The 25,522-nt window shown below is 38.3% G+C and overlaps 1 protein-coding gene across 1 annotated transcript in view; it reads left to right on the forward strand.

The window, feature by feature from the left end:
* LOC115918414 overlaps window positions 1-18,213 on the forward strand; it is a 36,555-nt gene extending 18,342 nt beyond the window's left edge. The window contains exons 3-8 of the mRNA XM_030977568.1: window positions 2,493-2,680; window positions 9,586-9,718; window positions 11,969-12,363; window positions 12,901-12,997; window positions 14,706-15,229; window positions 16,718-18,213. Of these exons, the coding sequence (XP_030833428.1) occupies window positions 2,493-2,680; window positions 9,586-9,718; window positions 11,969-12,363; window positions 12,901-12,997; window positions 14,706-14,887 (995 nt within the window). The 3' untranslated portion in view covers window positions 14,888-15,229; window positions 16,718-18,213. The remainder of the gene's footprint in view (window positions 1-2,492; window positions 2,681-9,585; window positions 9,719-11,968; window positions 12,364-12,900; window positions 12,998-14,705; window positions 15,230-16,717) is intronic.
* The last annotated feature ends 7,309 nt before the right edge of the window (window positions 18,214-25,522 follow it).

Here is a 25,522-nt window from a genome sequence, read left to right on the forward strand (position 1 = left end):
AATTCAATTTCTGTCTAAGAAACTAGCTTTTTAAGGGAAAAAGTCCGGCATTGATTTTGCATGTTTCGTTATATCAAATATATCGGTATGTGGGACAACAGTGAAATATTCACTCACATTTACCGGTAATAGTTTTAAGTTATAAATAACACAATTTTAAACGGAATTACATTTTTTTAAATGGGATTGCATTGTCCATGATAAAAATTTGGGACAGAAAAAAGACTACAGTTGTATATACATATTACGTTCCAATTTCGGAGCTAACGTGCAAAAATGGCTACCCGACGTCACATGGACATAGTCATGTTTGTGGTTGCAGTGTAGGGGTAGGTCGTTGCACTCCGGCGAAAAACATGTCCGCGCGTTCGTGAATAACTAGCAGGTCATTTGAACACTGAAAACTGAAGCTAGAGGGCTGGTTTGGATCTCAAACACTGTAATTTCATACCGACATACACTGTATGTCACATTACTAAATTACGAAGGAAATCGCACCCGATTCTCGTGGTAATTTAAGTATTGTCTTGTACATGTATTTAAAGACCGACTTAAGCGTCATTCTTTCTACATTTGTTTATGAGGGTTTTTTAAAACCTTTCTAATACAGAGATGCCAACCCTCCCGATTTCATCGGGAGGCTCCCGATAATTCACCCCAACTCCCGACCTTACGATCACCATCCTTATCCTCCCGATTTATTATAAAAAATTAAAAAATGATTTTTTTTTTTTTTTTTTTTTTTTTTTTTTTTTTTTTTTTTTTTTTGGCGCTTATCAGTATATATATCTGTGAATTGAATGAGAAATATCGTCTGTTAACTTTAGCATGTAGTAAATCCACTATATTAAAAGACAAATTAAGAGTAGCGAAAGATTGTTTCAGCATATGGATCGCCGTAACCAATGCGTGGATATTGACACAGAATCCAAATGGCGGAAAATCAGCTAAAGAAGACCAAGAAATGGTATCAGAAGTATAAGACCGAACACTGTATCATATATATGAAAGGAATTCATCATGCATTTTGTACAATTTGTATGTTATTTTAAAAAAAAGTGGGAATTATTGAACTAAATACACATGTAAAATGCTGCAAAATAAGGCTCAGATTGCACCAGAGAGCATCTAGAACCCCAGAGCTTCCAGGGCCCTAAGGCGGGCCCTGGACCCGGCCGCATGGGTCGGGCGCTACGCGCTCGAGATGTGCGCTACGCGCACATTATTTGGTGTCCGTTACAAATCCTCCCTATTTATGTTTTCCAAAAGTTGGCATCTCTGCTAATATCATGAAAATTTCTGAGAAAATATGTTGATAAATTTGTGTAAAATGTAAGAATTACTGCTGTTACCAAAAATGTGCAGAGGACGTACATAACGTCAGTATTGTGTTTTTATGCCTCCAAAACAAAGTAGCGGGAGGCATTATGTTTGCTGGTTGTCTGTCCGTACGTCCCGTTCTCGTGATCGCATTATCTCAAGAACCAATTGATGGATTACCGCCAAACTTGGGTCATGTATGTATCTTGCAGAGCTAATGAAGTGATTACCGTATTTGCTGGCGATAAGGCCGCAGCGCCGTAAAGGCCGCACCCCCGATTTTGACATTTTGTTGTTTGTTGCCGAAAACCCACGCGGGGAAGGACCTTCATTTAACATCGAGGTGCAGTTAAGGGCGCTGATTTGTGCTTGTAAACTTGTCACAAATAATAGTAACAATGTTTTTAGAAGAATGTGTAAGATCATTAATGTGAATTAAAAACAATAGAGTACCAGGTCCTCGGATAGAACCTTGTGGTACACCATTTGTTATATAAAAAAAATTGAGGAATTATTATTATAAACTACATATTGAGATCTATTAGAAAGATTACTTTCAAACCAAGATGACAGACAAATGTTAGTGTTGTTGTAGTTTCCGAGTGGTGAGTCAACACACTGATTACTGAGCTGGGAGACATTGCCAGGCATAGCGCCATATAGGGCGCACCCCGACTTTTTGATATTTTTTCTTCCAAAAATACTGCGGCCTATACGCCGGCAAATACGGTAGATTTTGGGGTCACGAGGTCAAAGGTCACAGGGCTCATTATGTACATGCAAAAATAGCTCATGATCGCGTTATCACAAGAACCGATTGATGGATTTTATACTGCCAAAATATGGTCATGTATGTATCTTGCAGAGCCAACGAACTGATTAGATTTTGGGGTCACGAGGTCAAAGGTCACAGGGCTTATTATGTATGCAAAAATAGCTCGTGAACGCGTTATCTCAAGAACCGATAGATGGATTAGCGCCAAACTTGGGTCATGTACAATGTACATGTATGTATTTTGCAGAGCCAATGAACTGATTAGATTTTGGGGTCATGAGGTAAAAGGTCATGGGGCTCATTATCTATGCAAAAATAGCCTGTGAACGCATTTATTATTATTCCAATTTATTAAACCTAACTAACTTCTTCTCTTTATTTCAAACATTCTCTTCAGAACTCAAAAGGAGACCAAACTTCCTGATTGAGGATACCTCCCTTGGTACTCTTGCATCAAAGCTAGACTGTACATTGGTCTATAGGAAGCTTGGACTACTTCTCCTGGAGAACAACTGTATGAAGTTTGACAAACTGATTAGTTTTTTCAACGTCCTAGTTGCACAGCGCGAAAAGGCTCTCTTCCATGTAAGACAACAATGGATTTCTTTTGACTTTTGTTCTCTTTTGTCTTAGTTGCAAAACATGAAGAATAGTATCACCAAACATCTTTTAAAATGTGCTGAAACAGCAGACTCTCACTGTGTGCTCTGGTGTGCCAATCAAGTGGTTCACTGCATCTCAGAATGACTGAATGATTATGAAAAAAACAATATAAAGGAACAAACTAATACCAACACAAAATACAAGCAAAAACAAAATTCTGACACTTCAAGGAGGTATCCATATATTCTACATTTAAAAGCTTGAAGCCCCTTATCTGAAATGTTCCGTACAACATACATGTAGGCAGGGAGCAATTTCCACAGCCGGACAGCAGTTGGAATGAAACCTGTCTACAGTACATGTTTTAATGACTGGCAAGGAGAGGGCATGGGAAGGCATAGAGAGACTCAAGCGGATGACTCTTGAAATTGATTTATATTCTGAATTTAACATCAAGAGATTAAAGGTACTACAGTATGTCTCATTTGCAGGTCAAAAAAAGGAAAAGGTTAAATTCCAAAGGCATTTGGAAGACAATACTTAGGCATGAGATATTTATTATTGCTGTCGTTCCGATGCAGGATCCTGCATGGAACGATCGGCGCCGATTTGGTACGCGCACTTTGCCTGACTGCAGTCTCCAAATTTAATTATCAAATTGAAATCGTCGCGACGCAAGAGGACGAATTTGGTACGCGCACTTTGCCTGACTGCAGTCTCCAAATTTAATTATTAGTTTGAAATCATCGCGACGCAGGAGGACGAATTTCAGTGCGCACATGCACAGCAATCATAAAAGGATGCGCTAGCTGAATACAGCGCGGCCGCTACGTACTCGCAGCCTAGCTAGCCACGCATGGTATAGGCGCAAGCCAACTGGAGTGAGCGAGCTAGCTAGCGTTGGAATTGCAGAGCAATGTGATTGAGATTATTCCTGATTAGTTTTAATTACAAGCTATAGATCGATGGGTTTTACAATAGTGAAGTTTATTTGCTCACAATTTCATTTCAAGCTATAGATCTAAGTATGGAAAATATAGATTGCTTGGGTTTTATCAACACATTCCATGATAAATCTAACCTCAATTCTGTCCACGACCTCGTGTAAAAAAGACGTATCGGCAAGTAAAACTTGACCCATTAAAATCTAAACCTTTTTTTTATGTTTGGCTGAGAGGTATATTGCGCAATTCTGAACTGGAGTTCTATTTTGAGATTTGAATGCGAGGAGACAAAATGCCGCCCATTTGAACCCTTGAACTTTGTTTGAACAAAGGCCCTGCGCGCAATTCCTTGGGTGTTGATAAACAAACATGAGGAAAGATGGAGACAAGAGAGAGGGAGAGGAAGGGGTACACTTGGAAGATGGAGGGAGGGAGAGAGCGAGAGAATAGATTGATGGGGAAATTAAGTCTACGAGAGTCAAAATTGGGATAGATGTGAAAATCAATTGTTAATAAAGACGATAAAGTATCAAGATATTTATTCAATACCCATGATTCTTTTTATAAAATTCTAATCGTAATAATGCGAAACTAATCTTGTCTAGTGTTACTACATGTATTATATAGACAGTCATTTCGAGCTCCTCGATCTATTCGCGGTGTGTAGGCCTATTTTGTTGCTTGTTTGTGTGGTTGTGATGTGCCTGTTTGAATTAGGCCCTACTTGTCATGTCATGTCGGTTATTTTTTTTCGAAAATTGAAGCAATGATACAAAATTTTGATTATAAAATTCAGCAATTTTATTAAAAATTGTTATGATCGATATGATTGAGGAGTCTTAAGTTCGCAATGCTAAGATCAAGATACCAGTAAATGACTCATGATAGCGAATAATATCTCAGTGGTGATTTTAGAATTAAATCCCTTTTCTGCAGTATTTTAATGAATAGTCAAATAATTTAGTGACAATAAATATTCATTAAATTATTAGACAAAGAAAACGATTCGTTGTACAGTTCTCGACTATTAATGCTTATCTGAATTCAGTCCCCCCCCCCCTCCCCTCCAGCCGCAGCGTGGAAGCTTTGACATTTCATTAAATTACTAGAGAAAGACGACGATTCGTTGTAACATTTTAGCCCATTTTAGACTCTTAATCCTTGTCTGAATTCAGTACCCCCCCCCCCTCCCGCACGGAAGCTTTGACATTTCAATAAATTATAAAAGACGATTCGTTGTACCGTTCTCGATTATTAATCCTTGTCTGATTTCAGTTCCCCCCCCCCTCCAGTGCGAAGCGTGGAAGCTTTGACATGTCATTAAATTATTAGAGAAAGAACTCGATTCGTTGTACCGTTCTTGACTCTAATCCTTGTCTGAATTTCAGCTCCCCCCCCCCCTGTTCCGTGCGGAAGCTTTGACGTTTCATTAAATTACAAGAGAAAGAAGACGATTCGTTGTACCGTTCTCGACTATTAATCCTTGTCTGATTTAAGTTCCCCCCCCCCTCCAGTTTGAAGCGTGGAAGCTTTGACATGTCATTAAATTATTAGAGAAAGAACTCGATTCGTTGTACCGTTCTCGATTATTAATCCTTGTCTGAATTCAGCCCCCCCCCCCCGTCCCGTGCGGAAGCTTTGACATTTCATGAAATTATTAGAGAAAGAAGACGATCTTGACTCTTAATCCTTGTCTGAATTCAGTCCCCCCCCCCCCCCCCGTCCCGCGCGGAAGATATGACATTTCCTTAAATTATTAGAGAAAAAAGACGATTTCTCGACTATTAATGCTTATCTAAATTCAGTCCCCCCCCCCCTCCCCTCCAGCGCGAAGCGTGGAAGCTTTGACATTTCATTAAATTACTAGAGAAAGAAGACGATTCGTTGTACCGTTCTCGATTATTAATTCTTGTCTGAATTCAGCCCCCCGTTCCCCCCCCCCCCCCCCGTCCCGCGCAGAAGCTATGACATTTTCTTAAATTATTAGAGAAAGACGATTTCTCGACTATTAATGCTTATCTAAATTTAGCCCCCCACCCCCCCCCCCCCTCCAAGGCGGAAATATGGCATTTCATGAAATTATTAGATAAAGAAGACGATTCTTTGTACCGTTCTCGACTATTAATGCTTATCTAAATTCAGTCCCCCCCCCCCTCCCCTCCAGCGCGCGAAGCGTGGAAGCTTTGACATTTCATTAAATTACTAGAGAAAGACGACGATTCGTTGTACCGTTCTCGATTATTAATCCTTGTCTGAATTCAGTTCCCCCCCCCTCCAGGGCGAAGCGTGGAAGCTACGACATTTCATTAAATTATTAGAGAAAGAAGTCTATTCGTTGTACCGTTCTTGACTCTTAATCCTTGTCTGAATTTAATCCCCCCCCCCCGTCCCATGCGGAAGCTTTGACATTTCATTAAATTATTAGAGAAAGAAGACTATTCGTAGTACCGTTCTTGACTCTTAATCCTTGTCTGAATTCAGCCCAAACCCCCCCCCCCTCCCCCGTCCCGTGCGGAAGCTTTGACATTTCATTAAATTATTAGAGAAAGAAGACGATTCGTTGTACCGTTCTTGACTCTTAATCCTTGTCTGAACTTAATAGTCCCCCCAACCCCCCCCCCTAGTCCCGTGCGGAAGCTTAGACATTTCATTAAATTATTAGAGAAAGAAGACGATTTCTCGACTATTTATGCTTATCTAAATTCAGCCCCCCCCCCCTCCAGTGCAAAGCGTGGATGCTTTGACATTTCATTAAATTACTAGAGAAAGAAGACGATTCGTTGTACCGTTCTTGACTCTTAATCCTTGTCTGAATTTAACCCCCCCCCCGTCCCGTGCGGAAGCTTTGACGTTTCATTAAATTACTAGAGAAAGAAGACAATTAGTTGTACAGTTCTCGACTATTGATGCTTATCTAAATTCAGTCCCCCCCCCCCTCCGCTCCAGCGCGAAGCGTGGAAGCTTTGACATTTCATTAAATTACTAGAGAAAGAAGACGATTCGTTGTATACCGTTCTCGATTATTAATCCTTGTCTGAATTCAGTTCCCCACCCCTCCAGCTCGGAAGCGTTAACATTAAATTATTAGAGAAAGAAGACGATTCGTAATCCTTGTCTGAATTCAGTACCCCCCCCCCCCCCTCCCGCGCGGAAGCTTTGACATTTCATTAAATTATTAGAGAAAGACGACGATTCGTTGTAACATTTTAGACTCTTAATCCTTGTCTGAATTCAGTACCCCCCCCCCCTCCCGCACGGAAGCTTTGACATTTCAATAAATTATAAAAGAAGACGATTCGTTGTACCGTTCTCGACTATTAATCCTTGTCTGAATTCAGTTCCCCTCCTCTCCCCCCCCCCCCAACCCCCACCCCCACGCCCGATCGCAAAAAAGTCTCTATATTCGACAAGAAATCATGGCCTATCGGAATGGCCAACAGACTCTTGGGGGTGTAATTCCTTGTTTATTAGATGAACTAGTTGTAGACGAAATGATAGTAATTATGAATTTCAATTTGCCAAATTGTAATCATAGCTGTGTGCTTTTAACTCGCACTTTGAGGTTACGTCAAAAATATAAAATTCGCATACCTATATAAAAAGGTCATGACTTAAAATATATATTCATATGAAAGGATTCCAAAAATTGCGAAAGAAAAAGAAAATGAGGTAGAACGTGGTGGCGACTTTTGATTGAAAATATTTCACATCAAAATACCCCCCCCCCCCTTCCCCGGATGGCTCTTTGCTGGAAGAAATTTGTCGCATACCACTCCACGCACAGAGCAAGCATAGCCTAATACTTGTAGGCAATCTCATTGTCATAAAAGTAAGAGGGGTTACGTTACAGTTTTTTTTACATTTCCAAGACATGTTTTGACAGTTCTTATCTAAGATAAATGACACGCCCCAGCCAGCTGAAACTGAAAGGGCTTGTATAGTCTGCCAATTCAGACTTCATACTACTTGGAATACCTCAGGAGAATAAATGACAACTGAAAACAAATATTTGCTTTCAAAAAATAAACTTGCAAATTATTATTTAGCCAATGAGAAGACCCTTTTCGAGTCGAAGACAGTTTCATTATGATTTGGATATACAGTAGCACTCCTTTAACATTCTGAATGGATACACTTTTAAAGAAATTAGTCTCAAAGCTGATTATCGATTGGCACAGGCTTGCAATTAACACCGCCCACCAACGTAAGCCCAGGGATCCCTGGTACGCCCAACCAGTGTGTTGGACATGAGCTGAACACGTGGTTGTTTTTGTGTGTGTGGATATAGCGTTGGGTTCAGTTGTGATGACCTAGAAATTCTATCATAACTCCGTCATGACTGTGTTCGGATGTAGATTTAGTAGAAATTATTTTGTCGCGTTTATAACCAACGCACAGTTGTAGTGGAAATTATTTTAACTCTGTCATTTACAAAAGCGCGGTGGTAGTACAATTTATTTTAATCTGTCATTTTTATAAACAAACACACGGTCCTAGAAGAAATAATTATAAACTCCGTCATGTTTAACGACCAAATACCGGTAGTTGTAGTAGAAATTATTTTAACTCCGTCATGTTTATAAACAAACGCATGATTGTAGTAGAAATTATGATTAAATGTCATGTTTATAAACAAATTACTCACATGCAATTGTGGTAGAAATTATATTAACTCCGTGATGCTCATAAACAAACGTACATAATTTGTAGTAGAAGTTATTTAAACTCCGCCATGTAATATAAACAAACACGGTCTTAGAAGAAAATATTTTAACTGACTCCGTCATGTTTAAAAACAACCAAACAGTTCTAGTAGAAATTATTTTAACTCCGTCATGTTTATAAACAAACGCACGATTGTACGTAGAAATTATTTGTAAAGTCATGTTTATAAACACACGCACAGCTGTGGTAGAAGTTATTTTAACTCCGACTTGTTTATAATATAGAAATGTCAATGTTGGGACACTCGATATATAATTTTGTGTCGTGCGCATGTACAGTGTACCGGCTTAAACGCTTGCCAGCGCTGCGCGTATATAATATTAAATCAATTCATCCTACTGCAGTCGGAAGATTATCACGCCGACGCGTTCTGGCGCAGTGTTGTATAATATTTGTACTCCTGTCACTAGTCGTTGCGCCGATCGTTCTGGAGCGCGTATTGCAGGATCCTGCATCGGAACGACAGCAATAATAAATATCTCATGCCTTATTTAGAACTTCCCTCAAAACGAAAGGGTTTGAAAATGGCTTTTTGTGGGAAAATAACGACCATTAGTTGTCGAATCGACATAAGTGTTTGCAATCACCTACATGTAAGTAATAGTCTGATTTTCAGACCCTTGTACCGAATGGATGTACGGTTTGTGCTGCACAAAGATTCAATCAGTTTAATTTTGGCCATTACAAGTAGTGGGTTATTGATGTCGACAAATGCTCATGTGCCTGTTCCAGCTCATGTTATGTATGTTATTAACAAAATAAAAAAGTTGTCAGTCATTCACTCAATAGTGTCTGACAGGAAAGTCTAGAGAGTAAACTGGTTTCCTTGCATAATTTTAATACTAGGACACTGCTAACGTTTAAATTTCACAGATAGGACATACGTGACATATATAATTCCTGCAAAGTTCTACAGAATTTGATGTTGGCCTGCAAAAGGGACATAGTATCTTTAAAGGGGATGTCAGGGGAGGGCAATGAAAATTTGAGCAAAAAATGCCCGAAACCGATTAAGAATAATAAAGTTATGAATTTTTGAAGGTGCGATCAATCAAACACATTGGCAATTCTGTGGCACATCTTGCCACTTTAGGTATGAACAAATAAATTGTTGGCAGTCCTTGTTAGGAGATTGAGACGAATAGGCCAGATTATTTTGCTGCAGCTCAGATGATGAATATCTGTAGAGACAATATTTTCTTTTTCTTTCTTGTCTAGGTATTAATCAAATGGAGAAATCAAGTGGGGTCAAGCATAACATTCCTTGAAGAACTCAAGAAAATCCTCCTCAAACATGGCCTGGAAGATGCTGCCCGACAACTTCATCTTATGGAATATGGCCCAAATGCTGGTATGTGATATGAAAATGCAATGTGCAAATCTGGGGAAGGGGTGTCAGGGGGTGTGGTCCCCCCTCCTTTTTCCCCTCTGTATTGCTTCTCATAGATTTTTGTGACTTTGTCAGTCTCTACCCCCCCCCTTTTGCTTTTGCCCCACAACCCATATACATGTGTACATGTAATTATCATTATTTATTATCTCCTCGACAGAGAAGTCAGAGGGGATAAAGTAACGCTGCCGTCCGTAATAAATCTGGTTTCTGTTCGATAACTTAGTAATTTTTATAAATGTAATGCTTCCTGGGAGAAATTTCAATTACTTAAACATATTTGTTTTTCAATTACAGATCGATCAGTCAATCTTATTTACGGGGTGTAAGCCACAAATATGTTTAAATAACTTTAGTAATGTTTGACGGATTTTAATGAAATTCGATAAGAAGGTACATGGTATCAAAACACAGCCTAAGTTCGATTTCGGGGTATTTAGGTCATAAGTCAAAGGTAATAGCTCATTAAATATGTGTAAAAAGCTAATTATTCGAAAAAATGTGGTTTCCATTCGATAACTTTTAATAGTAATGTATGATGGATTTTAATGAAATTTGAAATGAAGGTACATGGTATCAAAATACAGCCCCAGTTCAATTTCTAAATATGTAGGTCAAAGGTCAAAAGTCATAGCTCATTAAATATGCAAAAATACATAAAAATGTTGTGGAAGGATATGGTAAAGACAAAAGAAAGAATATAATAAGGTTGCTCTGAATGATGAGGAGGAATGTGCAGAACAGGAAGGCTCTGAATGATGAGGAGGAATGTGCAGAACAGGAAGAAATGAAGAGAATATCATCACGGGATGAACCCCTATGTAACTTGTGAAGTTGTAAGAGCTAGGAAAATGCAGACTTAAATAAATGATAATGATGAAATAGCAAAGAATTTAGGAGTATCATGGGTACCAATTCAATGGAAATTTGTATTAAAAAAAAGAGCCCCCGTCAGTACTAAAAGAGCCGTGAGAGAAGGCTTACAGGGGCTGTTTTTTGGAAGAGCCCCCGTGGACAAAAATTAATTTGAGCCGTGAATGAGTGTAATTTCAGATGGTTTTTGCACAAGCCTTGGCTTGCTGAAGATGTTTACTGTGAATCTTATAGTTCTAATGTGATTTGGCAAATAATTAATAGTTCTGTTGTTTTTGTAAGTTCTGTCTTAATACTACTGTTCCTTTGTTTATAGTGCAGATGCTTTTATGTGATCTCTTTTTTTGTTTGTTTGTGTTTCACAAGTGCGTCTTCAGTATTTGATTTCAAGTGAATTGAGCACCTTACAAATCACATATGGGAGGAAACTATTAAACGTCCATGAAATGGCCATTCAATCAGTCATAACTTCTACTGACATAACTATCTTTCTCAAGTATAAAAGAACTGTGTAGTGGAGAAAGTCCTGCTTTGTTATGCCACCGCAACGAAGTACAATGTAGCAGAAGGCATTATGTTTTTTGGGTTGTCCGTCCGTACGTCCTCGTTCTTGTGAATCGCGTTATCTCAAGAAGCGATTGATGGATTCCTGCCAGACTTGGGTCATGTACACTTTATGTATCTTGCAGAGCCAATGAACTGAATAGATTTTGGGTCATGAGGTCAAAGGTCGAAGGTCATAGGGCTCATTATGTATGCAAAAATAGCTTGTGATCGCATTATCATTAGAACCAATTGACGGATGGATTACTAACAAACTCAGGACATGTATGTACATGTATCTTGCAGAGCGAATGAACTGATTAGATTTTAGGGTCATGAGGTCAAAGGGTCATACATTTATATAAAATAGCTTGTAATCACGATATTCTGAGATCCTGCTAATGGATTACAATCAAACTTGAATTGTAAAAATTGCTTCTGTTTTGGTTTGTAAAATCGCTCTATGGCGGAGGCATCATTTTCTTTATAAAATTAAATGAAGAAATTTCTCTGAAGATTTGAGCAAAGAGTCTTCTGTATGACCCAGTATTTCCAGTGTAATAATATTAAGATCAGGATGCAATTATAGAAAACAAATCTTTTTAGATATCTCCACGATTTGCTTGTATGTCTTAAACAAACAAAATCCCATCTCTCTCTTGAGATTTTGTGTTGCTTTTAGTATTCTAACTTTCAATATTCAACTTTCGATGTCTGACAATCAGAAATTTTCTGTGTTTGTATAAGATAAGTAATAAGTTTGTACTTGACTCTACTCTATTTTCTGTCTTACAGCCTCATCCAGTGCCGGATCTAACCCTCCAGAGGAGCATAAGAGAAAGCTCTCAAGTTCCTCACCTACCCCCTCTACCAGTTTTGCAAAGGTCAACAGTTCTAGGTCAAGCACAGATCAGGTTCAAGGGCCAAGTGAAGAGGTCACAAGGTCAAGGAATCTGGGCGAAGAAGGTCGGAGGTCGATAAATCTGAGCAAAGAAGGCAGGAGATCTAGAAGGAGTACAGACGAGGTCAAATCGGCAAAGGCTACAGATGTCGATCCGAAAAGGTCAAAGTTAGCAAAGAAGTCACCGGATGTGCCTGCACTGGTGCCAGCCAGGAACGGAGGGCACGTTTTGATGGGAGCTGGGAGTGTTAAGAAGGAAGTAGAAGAGAGAGAGAGGACTGGTGTCAAGGTAAGTAAATCTGTTATCATTCCATTTCAAAGTTGTAGTGTTACATTTAAGTAGTCTCTCTATCAGGAATAAGCATGAGCTTGTTTGGATGCTGTCAAATCCACATTTTACCAAAGGAGGGATGGGAAGGAATGGATTAACAAGACATAATTGATGCAGTGCTTGAGAAATAAGTCTGACTTTACACTACATATTCTTTATTTTTTCTTCTTCCAATGTTTTGTTGTGGAAGCCCCCAGTTATGGAAGATGAAATAATAAACATGACAAATTTATGAAGATGCTTTAGTGGTGACAGATGCCCTGTATACATACAGAAGAGTACCATTTTGCAAAGCTTGGAATGTGAGGCATATTTTTTTTTGCATACTAGTTACATTCATTGAAAAAGTTGAATGTCAGGTAAGGACATCATGAGTGAGTTTTTATTTAATTCATAATATCTAGAAAAATGTTTAAGTCTTCCTTGTGTTTGCCAATAAGGATAATTTATTTCACACTGTCAGAATGATTTTTTGTTTTGTTGTTACCATGACAGCTTTCTTCAACCAAGCCTACCACCATCCCGAGGCCTAGGCCCCTAGGTATCCATCAGGGAAAAAAACTCCAATCAGCTAGCAATTCTGCTAATCGAGGTAAAAGTAATTTCTTAATGGCTCCTTTTCTGACCTACCCCAAACATCATTCATTGTGTGTTTGGAGATCTGATAGTGATGAAATTTCCATTACAAGTCCCAAGAAGTTTCTCACTAGATTTATAGATAAATTATTGAAAACTTGCCGGATAATAAAAATAATAGTAACAAAAATAATGATAATGATGAAACTAATTAGAATGATAATAACAATAATAATCATAATTAATGTTAATAATATTTTTTTACCAAAAAGAGCATCATCAGCTTCAATGCTGTTATTCCTTAGAGCCCTGTAATTATTATCACCCCAGCAATTTACACCTGGGTAGATTGTGGATTAATGTCTTGCCTAAGGACCGTAATGCTGGAATGGGATCCGAACACTCAATCCTTGGAATGAGTGTAAAGTGAATGACCTACTGTACCACAAGGATAGTTGAGTGACATATATGGGGCAATGGGTCTATTTGGAAACTGAAAAATGTATTGCCCCAGCATATATCCTTACCTGTGTTTGTGAATTCAGTGTGTCTAATGATCAGCAAGCATTTGTCAATTTTTACCCGTTGGTGGTTGCACCATTTACAGTCTATCCCATTCAACTTACTTTGTTATGCCTCCGTTACGAAGTAGCCGGAGGCATTATGTTTTCGGGTTGTCCGTACGTCCCGTTCTCGTGATCGCGTTATCTCAAGAACCGACTGATGGATTCCTGCCAAACTTAAGTCATGTATGTATCTTGCAGAGCCAATGAACTGATTAGATTTTGGGGTAACAAGGTCGAAGGTCAAAGGTCACAGGGCTCATTATGTATACAAAAATGGCTCGTGATCGCGTTATCTCAAGAACCGATTGATGGATTCCTGCCAAACTTAAGTCATGTATGTATCTTGCAGAGCCAATGAACTGGTTAGATTTTGGGGTCACAAGGTCGAAGGTCAAAGGTCACAGGGCTCATTATGTATGCAAAAATGGCTCGTGATCGCATTATCTCAAGAACCGATTGATGGATTCCTGCCAAACTCAGGTCATGTATGTATCTTGCAGAACCAATGAAATGATTCGATTTGGGGTCACCAGGTCGAAGGTCAAAGGTCACATAGCTCATTATGTATGCCTATAAATAGCTTGTGCATGCATTATCATTGAAACCGACAGATGGATTACAATTAAACTTGAATTTAAAAATTGTTTCTGTTTTTGTTTGTAAAATTGCTCTATGACGGAGGCATCATTTTTGACTGCGCGCAGTCAAAGTTCCATCTAGTTCTTTTTATTTTTTTCTTGATTATATTTAAAAATAAAGCTAACTAATCATCAGAAATTGTCTTATTTTGTCTATAATTAGTGACACCAAATTTGATATTTATTTAATGATTCAATTGCTCATTGCTTATTTATCAAGTTATCACTGGCAAAAAATACTTGAAACAGCATGAAAAGAATGAATGATAAGTCCCAATTACCTAGAAAACAAGCATATTCATATCTCATATGTATAAGTAAATAGCCGAACGAGCACTTGCTAATCCAACCACTATGAAGTTTGCATCCTACACATTTAACACACCTGGATGGAGAGGAGCAATGTAGATAATATGCCTTGCTCAGGGACATATTAAGTGTCTTGCCGGGGCTCGAACCTGTGACCCACTTACCAGTGATACTTATATGTATCTTTCTTTCTATTCTACTCTCATTTGAGGTCCTATGGATATACTACATGTAGCAAAACTGAGGAAATGGAGACCGTCAATCCTTCAAGAAGTACTCCCCTACACGTCACACAAAAAGAGTTCTATGACATTTATCTACTTTCATCCTCAAAAAAAACAACATATTTTCGGAAGATGGAGAAGCTCATTCAAAGGAATGGGTGGAAAATGACATCTCCTTTTGATGGTAAACTTGGCGTGCCGATATTAAAAAGTATTGAGAAGGACGTCTCAAACTGTTCACATGTGGTTTATCTTATCACGAAAGAGGATCGTGAGAATGAAAATGTGGATATCACCATGACGATTGAGATGGCGCTCAAGTCTGTCACAGGCAAGGACTTAGGAGGCAGAGTTATTCCTGTGTTCTGTTGTGATATGTCTTTCGTCCCGCTGAAACTGAGGACCTTGACAGGAGTAAACATTCGCGATAAAGCACTCGAAGAAAGATTGAGGAAAAGTATTGATTTGAACATCAGGAAGGAAAGAGAAGAGGAGTATAGCTCAGTTTCAGGTGAGTTTTAATGACTTCACACTCTTGTTTGTGGAGGTGTTGGTGTTTCAAGTTTCAAGTTTATTTGTTCCACATTTTTACAGAAAATATAGACATACATATAAAATAAAAATGATACAATACATGTAGGATATATGAGCACGTCTCAATGATTCTTAATTTATAAAATAGATTGAGTAAGAATGTGAGGAACCTATTAAAAAGCAGTGCTTGTATATTATAGGTCCCTGGTAAAGTAAGTATTGTAGATGAAAAAGCAGTAGCAGTAGAGAAAGACTTGATTAAGACGGAAGAATTCAAAACACAATGGAATAAGGAAATTTGTCCACAAAATAATGCATTAGCACCAATACCCAGAGTTGCAGTGGCGGATCCAGGGGGGGGGGGGGGGGGGGGGGGGAGTGCACTGCCAACCATTACGTTTTTCCTGGAATTATTCAGTTTTTTCTCAAAATTACAGTAGTACGTTGATTCTTCATGAATACTTTTTTTCGGGGCACATACTGCATGTCAACCAAATGCCCTAAAATGTTTATCACTACTTCAATAGAAAACACAGGTTAAAACATACTTAAAAAGAAAAATATTCTCAAAAAGACTGAAACGCTGTGTGAAGTGTGTCGCACATGGTTGTAAGTTTCGTTTTAATGAAATACTTTTTTTTTTGCTTGAAATTTTGTGTTTGTTGCCATCATGGTTCCTTCCCTCCAAGCAAGTTAGCGTCTGTGGAAAGATTTGTATGCCTCCGCTACAAAGTAGCCGGAGGCATTATGTTTTCTGGTTGTCCGTCCGTCCGTCCCGTTCTCGTGATCGCGTTATCTCAAGAACCAATTGATGGATTACCGCCGAACTTAGGTCATGTATGTATCTTGCAAAGCCAATGAACTGATTCGATTTGGGGTCACGAGGTCAAAGGTCACAGGGCTTATTATGTGTGCAAAAGTAGCTCATGATCGCCTTATCTCAAGAACCGATTGATGGATTCCCCCAAACTGGCGGCATGTACCGTATGTATCTTGCAGAGCCAATGAACTGATTAGATTTTAAGGTCACAAGGTTTAAGGTCAAGGTCACAGGGCTCAGGGCTCAATATGTTTGCATATAAATAGCTTGTGAACACATTATAATTAGAACTGACAGATGGATTACTATCAAACTCAGGACAGGAATTTATCTTACGGAGCCATGTATATGAAAAATAGCTTGTAATCACGATATTCTGAGAACCCGTTAATGGATTACTATCAAAGTTGAATATTAAAATTTACTTCCGTTTTGGTTTGTAAAATCGCTCTATGGCGAGGGCATCATTTTGACTGTGCGCAGTCGAAGTTCCATCTAGTTTGCTTAAATACACGTGTAGCCATTGGCTACAATTTTTTTCCCAAAGATCCCCCCCCCCCCCCTAGCTCCTGTTGCTAGTACATGTACATGCACCATAATTAGAAACACACTATAAAAAAAAAAATAATATGATTTTTTTTAAAGGAGGTCTCAGATAGACAGGAAGACTGACGAAAGGTTGAAAGCTGTTGCTGGAACAGTTGTCAAGCATGGAGATATAGATCATCTTGGGAAGGCTCTCAGCTTTGGACGAGTAGATGCTGTATCCACCGTTACATGTACTGTATTGTATGTAAACACAAACCTGAACAATCCACATGTATACAGTATATTTGCCTTGCCTTGCCTTAGGGCATTATTGTACATACTGCATGTACTAATATTTCTAAGATAGCACATCAAACTGTAAATATCTGCCCTTTACATTCGGTTCAGTATATTTTTTCAAATGTATGCAGTAACCTGTTGACTCTGATTTTCACTGAAATTCACTCATTCCCATACACATAACGTAGGTACCAATTGGTTCCAGTAGAAAATGATTTAAATGTTGTTCATGAATTAAAATGTTTATTTCTATTGCTATTCTAATGATATTTAGTTTTGGATAAATTATTATATAATATGTTTGTAGGATTAATTTTCAACTTGACCGAAGTTCACATTCCTGGTAATGTTTATAAAAGGAAATTCATGTTGAAATCGCAATGTAATGGTATCTACACAGGTACATGTACATGTACTGTATATATAGGCCTACATGTATTTGCAGTGCAAATCCAGTTGTGAGTGCTACTTTTTATATTAGGGATCCTGTATTTGCTGCAACTTGTTTAAACTTTGAAGATCATAGCTACCCAATTTTTTCCACTAAAGAACAGCCTCCAGGCTTTTTTAGGTGTGGCTTGAAACTGTTTTTATTGTACAACACAATATTATTAACCCCTCAATATTTCTTTTATCGAAATTTCAATGTATTATTTTATTGCATTTATGCAATTTTGTACTTTTTATACCATCAGATCGATATACAGGTAGGTTATTTTCATACAATCATTTTATCATGGTTTGTAAAATGAAGACAAAATGAAATGAATTGAAATGAAAACAAATGTACATGCTCTGTATTGTCTAATACATTTATACTCTTCGCCATAATCCAATCTCATAGATTCGAAAGAAATACAAAGTTTACATTACAGTGTATAAACCATATATGAAATGTTATGAAAGTAGGCAGTGTAAATTATATTTGAAACTTTAGAAAAATATAGAAATGCAAATTAAAGATGTGAAATTCAAGGAGGTATCAAGAGGAATACGGTACCCGGTATTACTAAATACTAAATGTCTGTTATATATATATATATATATATATATGGTTGTGGTGGTTATTTACCTGACTGCTAAGGAAGCATTAATGCTTGTTAGTATTAGCAACCAGAGGACCCACGGCTTAGTTGAGGTCCTCTCCGAGGTATATACATGTGCATGTATATACTGCTTCCTAGTCTGTTTTGTGGATTTATATTGATAAGAAGTATTATGGATTTGATTTTATGTTAGGTGCTGTTTACCTGCCATATGAAGGTTCTATTCATCACACTTATGAGGTTTTAGATCTCTTGACTCGGGCCTGGTAAATTAAAAGGCAAATATGATGTCCCTTTTTGTTTAACTGGGGACTTTAATACAAGAACAGGTCTACTTGATTTTATGGTGATTGAGGATGTTATTTATTTATTTATTATTTCTGATATTTATACACGGTGGCACATATCACCAATTTGCTGGTCTTCCATGAGGCCCTGTTTGGTAAGAATGAAACAAATAACAGCAGCAAAAACAAAATAGATAAATACACAAGCATATAAACTGGTATAATACCAATTAATTGGTATTCTCATGAAATAACTGACCATTCAAGAATTATCCTTGATCATTTAAAAGAAATATGTAAATGGAATTTCCAATTTAAAATTGAAAATACATTAAAAAACTGAAAATAAAATAAAGAATACATGTACCTGTACAGATGATAACCACGTTCATACTTGAAAGAAAGGAAAAAAATGATTGAAAATGTATATTTTTTATAATCTGATATAGCTTAACACACAGGATACCAAAATTGTTATATATTTACATTCGATTGCTCTTTAATTAATACACTAACACTGTAGGTTGTTTACAAGATAGCTGAAAAATTGATACATTACATACATGATATAAAGTTAACCATGTCAACCAAATTTAATGATTTTGCCAATAGGAAGTTAGGAACAATTGGTTAGCTTCGCACGATAACCCCCCAAAAGTTCACTTACCCGTCATCGGCAGATAACAGGGCTTTTAGAGTGTGTTTAAAACTGTTCAAAGTAGATGACGTCTTGATAGAACTTCCAAGTTTGTTCCATACTGTAATTCCAGAAATTAGAGGACTATTTTTTATATGTGTCCGTCCTAAATTTAGGTACACGCAATGCATCCCTTACGGCATGTCTGGTGTTGTGATCATGTAGTGAACTGACTTATTTTTTCAAAATGTATGTTGGTGCCATGTCATGCATTGATTTAATACATCATCACTGCACGTCCAAACTGGAAACGTGTCTGAATAGGCATCCATCCATCCTAAGCGACTTAACATATCATTTGAAGATACTTCAAATCCTTCTCCCAGCACTACACGTGCAGCTCGTTATTGAACCTTTTGTAATTTAATCGCTTGTCTTTGGAATCGCTCAGACCAAACCGAGGAACAATAATCAAAATGAGGAAGAACGATGGCATTTAATATAGAAGTTTCAGAGATCTTGTTGGAACATAACTTTTGGCTTGCTTAATTACACTTATAGCAGTTTTAATAACTTTTTCCACATGTTCCGTCCAACGTCAATCGTGCCACCCAGGCATTTTGCCACTTTTACTCTTTTCAAACAGCTGCCGTTTAGTGTGACAGAAAAATCATTTACTCTGTTAAGAACTGATCGTGGTCCAATAAGCATCACATTAAGAACTAGACGGTTTTTTGTTACACACTTCCAAATTTTATTTGAAGGGAGAGCGGGAGGAAGGGCGTGGTGGTGGGAGGGTTGATTTTAGGCTTTTAAGTTATAACTATAAATTGTATAGTGTATACTAGTCTTTAGCTCATGTTTATTGTTTTTTAGAAATGTAAAAATGTATATATCATATCTAGGTATTTTATTATAATTATATCTTATTTTGTTTGATATATCTTTCTGTATTGTAAATATTTTGTGCTCTCCCCTGAAGGGGGTTGATAGAGTCAAATAAAATCTAAATCTATAGAAATTATCTTCATTGAAAAAAGAAGACCTTTATTTCCATTTAAAAAAAAAGATTCATGCGCATAGATGGCTATATTGCCAGTCTACTATTTCTTGATTGTCTTATATTTTCTCTCAGTTGACATTAATAAATTGATTGTAAACTTACAGTATGTAAAATCTACATACATCATGTATCGGTATAATTACCACATCTTATAATGGCAATACCAAGAAGCTTGTATAAAGCATAATTATTTTTATGATATGTAAATTGTGTGAGAAAAAAACAAATAAAAGGAAATAAAAAAATATACAATCGTTAATAGTTTCCCTTGTATATATTTATTTATGTTGTCTAGGACATTTTTGTGAATTGTGAAACAGTGAAAGAGAAACAGGAGGAAGAGATAAAAAGGAGAGGAAATGTATCAATTACTCGTTAGCAGTTCCAAGATAAGATGAAGCTATAGAAATGAATGATGTTGTGGAGAGAAAATTTGAATCAATTCAGAATTGTGACTTGACTAGAAGAGAGGGGGAAGAGATGTACATATTGAGCAATGTAGAGAAAAGGGAAGAGATATACTTGTTGAGCAGAGTAAAGAAGAAGGATGAGTTCCTGTTGAGCTAATATATATAGAAAAGAGGAGGAAGAGATGTGTGTCAAGAAAACAGATTCTTAAATGTTCAGGATGTTTGACACGAGTGATATTTACTCATCGTCCTTTCGGGCCCAGCCCTCCCCCCTGGAAAAAAAAGAAAAAAAGATGGTAACCACAAATGTACTTTTTTTTAAATATTTGTTTTAAAACTTAGTGCTCACAACTTTTCCGGGGGCAAAAAAGAAAGAAAAAATTTAGTGTTCACACAAACTCTCCTTATTAATGACCCTGGTTGAGATATTTAAATTGCCGCAACAATGTCATATTCTGAGAGCCTGCATGCCCTAATATGCTCATTCCATCTTGTCCATATAAGTTACTGAAACCATCAAAGTCAAGGGGGGGGGGGGGAGGTAACCCCCCCCCCTTGCGTTTTTTTTATATGTATATTTTGTGTATGTTTTTGGGGATACCCCCCCCCCCTTTTGAGTTTTTTTTTTTTTTCTATAATAAAAAAAAAAAATAATACAAAAAATCCTTATAGATGACCTAAAAAAGATGACCTTACACCCCCCGTTGCATTTTTTTGGGACCCGCCCTCCCCCCCCCCCCCTTATTCAGCGGCTGGCTGAGTCGATGCAAATTTTTGGGGACCCAATTTTTTTTTTTCATTCAGCGGCTGGCTGAGTTATTGCGAAATTTTTGGACCAATTTTAACCCCCCCCCCTTGACAAAATCCTGCGTACGTCACTGATTAGGGCCGAATGTTGTATAATTAATCCACTTCAAAGTGAAATATCCTGTTGCTATATTTTCTTCTAGAACGATTTGCATGACCAGTAGTCAATAGTCAATTCTATTTTCAATAACTTATAAATGAAATTCCAGAGACCCGTTAGGCAATAAAATACTACACACATAGGCTAAACTTTAAGCAATAGGTCCACGCGTTTACTTATTAATATAATAATCGAAATAAGAATGAGAGCGAGAGAGAGATAGAGAGAGAGAGAGAGAGGGGAGAGAGAGAGAAAAAAAATGGTTGCACCCTTATTATTTTGGCCGTCTTCTCTTTTATTCCCAACATTTGGAGTTTGCTGGAGCCCCGGGTTTAGACCTTGCCGATCCTCATGCCCATTTTGACACTACACCATTCCAAAAAGAAAATAAAGATGAAAATGCGAATTTTTAAGGCTACTGATTAGGCGGTATTATGCCAAATGTTATTTAATGTCAGCCGTAAAAAATGCCAGAGGTAAAAATGACAGCGGCAATTTTGTTAAAATGTATTGAGATAATCATAGGCAATTTAAACATTAATGTCAGAGATAAATTAAGTGTCAGAGATAAACATGTCAGAGCTAAAATATGGTTCAAGCAAAAATTTCAACGACAAAGATTAAAACAAAATTAATGCATAATTGTGTGGTTGAAATCAAACAAGTAATTTAAAATAACGCTGAGAATAAGGCTGCGCGCCGGGGGTTTCCCCCTTTGTCATTATTATGAAGTGCGCATGCTCAAATCAATGCACATGCACACAAAAAAGTACACATTTCTTCATTAGCAGGATCAGGAGCTATCACTTTTTATTTATCTTTACTACTGCGTGTGTCAGACTAGCTGCTCGTATATTAGAAGGAGCCACGATATTATTGGTGAGTGTAAAATTCTTCTTCTTCTTGTTCTACCTTCGCTTTTGCCGAAGATCAGCAATTAATGAAATGTTGACGAAATTGTTCAGAATGCTGCGTGTACGGTGTAGCTAGATTAAAGAGAAGGTTGAGTTCTGGGAAGAGGTGAAAAATAATTTGTGAGCGTTATCATTCTTATTATGCAAGTGTGGAAGAACATCAGATAAGACATGTTCCCTGAAAAGCATGGCTCTATAAATGCCTTCATATTCTAAATATGTCATGTACATCGTAAAACTCGGGGGGGGGGGGGGGGGGGGGGGGGTAGGTTTTTTACGCCACGTGTTCGTGTAGTCCCATATACATCTTTCTGTGTACAGTGTTTGTAACTTTACCAAGACTGGACAAATTGCAAGGGGGGAGCCTTGCATTCGGAGTCGCCGAAATGGCAAGGGGGGAGCCTTGCATTCGGAGTCGCCCAAATGGCAAGGGGGCGGGAGCCTTGCATTCGGAGTCGCCCAAATGGCAAGGGGGGAGCCTTGCATTCTGTGTCGCCCTTAACATGTCATGAAATGATCTCTTTTCATCTTTATATAGGAGTGTAGCCCAGGTCGAAAAAACAGTTAGATACCAGTTGAACCAACTGGTACTGGTACCAGTTGATTCCAGTTAAGTTAGCTGGATTCAATATGGATATTGGAATACTGGAATCAACTGGTAACCAATTGATTCCAGTTGGACCAGTTGTCAACTGGGGGTCAATGTCGCTATTCATAAGAACGCTATTCATAAGGTCCGCTATTCATAAGGTCCACTATATTCATAAGGACCGCTATTCATAAGGTCCGCTTTTCATAATTGGAGAAAAGGGTCATTATTCATAAGGGTCATTATTCATAAGGACCGCTATTCATAATCAAAGAAGAGGGTCGGTATTCATAATATTAGAAGAGGGTCGCTATTCATAATACGAAATCGGGGTCGTTATTCATAAGGGTCCCTATTCATAATATTACAAAAGGGTCGGTATTCATAAAACAGAAAGAGGGTTGCTATTCATAATACGAAATGAGGGTCACTATTAATAATACGAAATGAGGGTCGCTATTCATAATGCAAAATGAGGGTCGCTTCTCATAAGGGTCATTAATTTCATAAGGGTCATTATTCATAATCGATGAAAAGGGTCGCTATTCATAATAGCAGAAGAGGGTCGCTATTCATAATAGGAGTAGAGGGTCGCTATTCATAATACAAAATGAGGTTCGCTATTCATAATAGGAGTAGGGGGTCGCTATTCATAAAAGGAGAAGAGGGTCGCTATTCATAATACGAAATGAGGGTCGCTATTCATAATAGGAGTAGGGGGTCGCTATTCATAAAAGGAAAAGAGGGTCGCTATTCATAATAGGAGAAAAGGGTCGCTATTCATAATACGACATGAGGGTCGCTATTCATAATAGGAGAAGAGGTTTGCTATTCATAACAGGAGTAGGGGGTCGCTATTCATAATAGGAGAAGAGGGTCGCTATTCATAATACGAAATGAGGGTCGCTATTCATAATAGGAGAAGAGGGTCGCTATTCATAATGGGAGAAGAGGGTCGCTATTCATAATAGGAGAAGAGGGTCGCTATTCATAATACGACATGAGGGTCGCTATTCATAATAGGAGAAGAGGGTCGCTATTCATAATAGGAGTAGAGGGTCGCTATTCATAATACGAAATGAGGTTCGCTATTCATAATAGGAGTAGGGGGTCGCTATTCATAATACGAAATGAGGGTCGATATTCATAATAATAGGAGAAGAGGGTCGATCGCTATTCATAATGCGACAAGAAGGTCGCTATTCATAATACCGAAAAAGTCAAAATGACATAAGCAATAAACTAAATGTTAATAAGAAAGCGACATACTGGATAGAGGACACCCCATGGCTACAGCGTAGGCCGGGGGGGGGGGGGGGGGGGTGGTTTAGGCCACATGGTCCCAAACATTTGAAGAAAATATTTATTGAAAACTCACATTTCTGAAGAAAGAAAGGCATGCCTAAATAATGAACGTGTCCCATAATTCCGGTCACTAGCCCCCCCCCCCCCCCTCCAATTCAGACCGACCACGCTGCGCCATTCGGCCCACCCTCCCGGCAGTATTCCCTTGGTACATGTAGCGACAATTCTCGTCCAAGTAGTTCATAGATGGCGTAGCCTGTGTGTGTTTAAGGGTGGGGGGCGGTGGGGTGGTATCAGTGTTGCCTTCAAGGGGTTGATCTATCATGTATCTTATCCTCAGCAAAGAAAGAAAGCGACAGAGAGGGGGTTGTAGGGACTAAAGTTATATACCATATTCAAGCTTTTCATAAATATACAATGTCGCAAGACATATTTTCCATATAAGTAAGGAAGTTGGATATTCAGAACCAGATACGATTTTTTTTTTTACCGTAAGACATTATGCGAACGGTTGCATCCCCTGTATTTTGTATTTTTAAAAATATTTTACTTTTTAGCTTTGATAATTATAGACATCCCCATAATCTAACTAATATATCTCCCCCGCTACAGCGGTGAAAACAAGAAGGAAAACACACATAATCCTATCGTCATTTGTCCCCCTCGTGGGAAATCTTGCCCCACCACCCTGCCCCCCCCCCCCCCGACTGAGCTTATCGTGGCTACGCCACTGACACATTAAGTAGAACAAGCATGGTCATTATCATAGCCATTTAAGGACTTAGTTTGCTATTTTAAGAAACTAGTAATTGTTTATACGAAAATAATATTTTGTAGAAAGTAACTTTTAGTAGGACTTATGGAACTACAAATTATATAGCCTTAGACCCCGTTCTCACTCTCTTCGTTGGAGCGCTCTGGAGCGCTCTAACTAAGACCCGCTCCTCAGGAGCGGTTCTTAGGTGAGTGAGAACGCTCAAAGTGGTCCAGGAAGCGGACTTCTGGACCGCTCCAGAAGTCCACCTTCCGAGGTGGTCTTGAGGAGCGGGTCTTATTAAGAGCGCTCCAGAGCGCTCTAACGTGCAATGTGAACGGAAAGCGTACTTTGAGCGGAAGTGAGCTAGTGACGTTGCGTGCGAAACATGTAGTACAGTTTGGATTCCGAGCGCGAAAAAATTGACCCGCCTACCTGAGCTGCCATAGCAACAAGACCACTTTGACTCGTGGAGCGGTTTGAGCCATAAAAACTGCTCGGTGTGTGAACGCTCGCAAACCGTTCCTCAAGACCCGTTCCTCTGGAGCGGTCTGGAGCGGTCTAACTTGGAGCGCTCTCAAAGTGAGTGAGAACGGGGTCTTAGTCAGATCCAAGCACACAGAAGCTCTTTAATTTCAGCCAGTGAAGAGTTTCAAGATTTCAGTTTTCCTTGAATTATCATGCCTCAGGATACTAATAATCATATTAAT

The sequence above is a fragment of the Strongylocentrotus purpuratus genome, unplaced genomic scaffold (assembly GCF_000002235.5).
Source record: "Strongylocentrotus purpuratus isolate Spur 01 unplaced genomic scaffold, Spur_5.0 spur5_scaffold_1, whole genome shotgun sequence".
Lineage (NCBI taxonomy): Eukaryota > Metazoa > Echinodermata > Echinoidea > Camarodonta > Strongylocentrotidae > Strongylocentrotus > Strongylocentrotus purpuratus.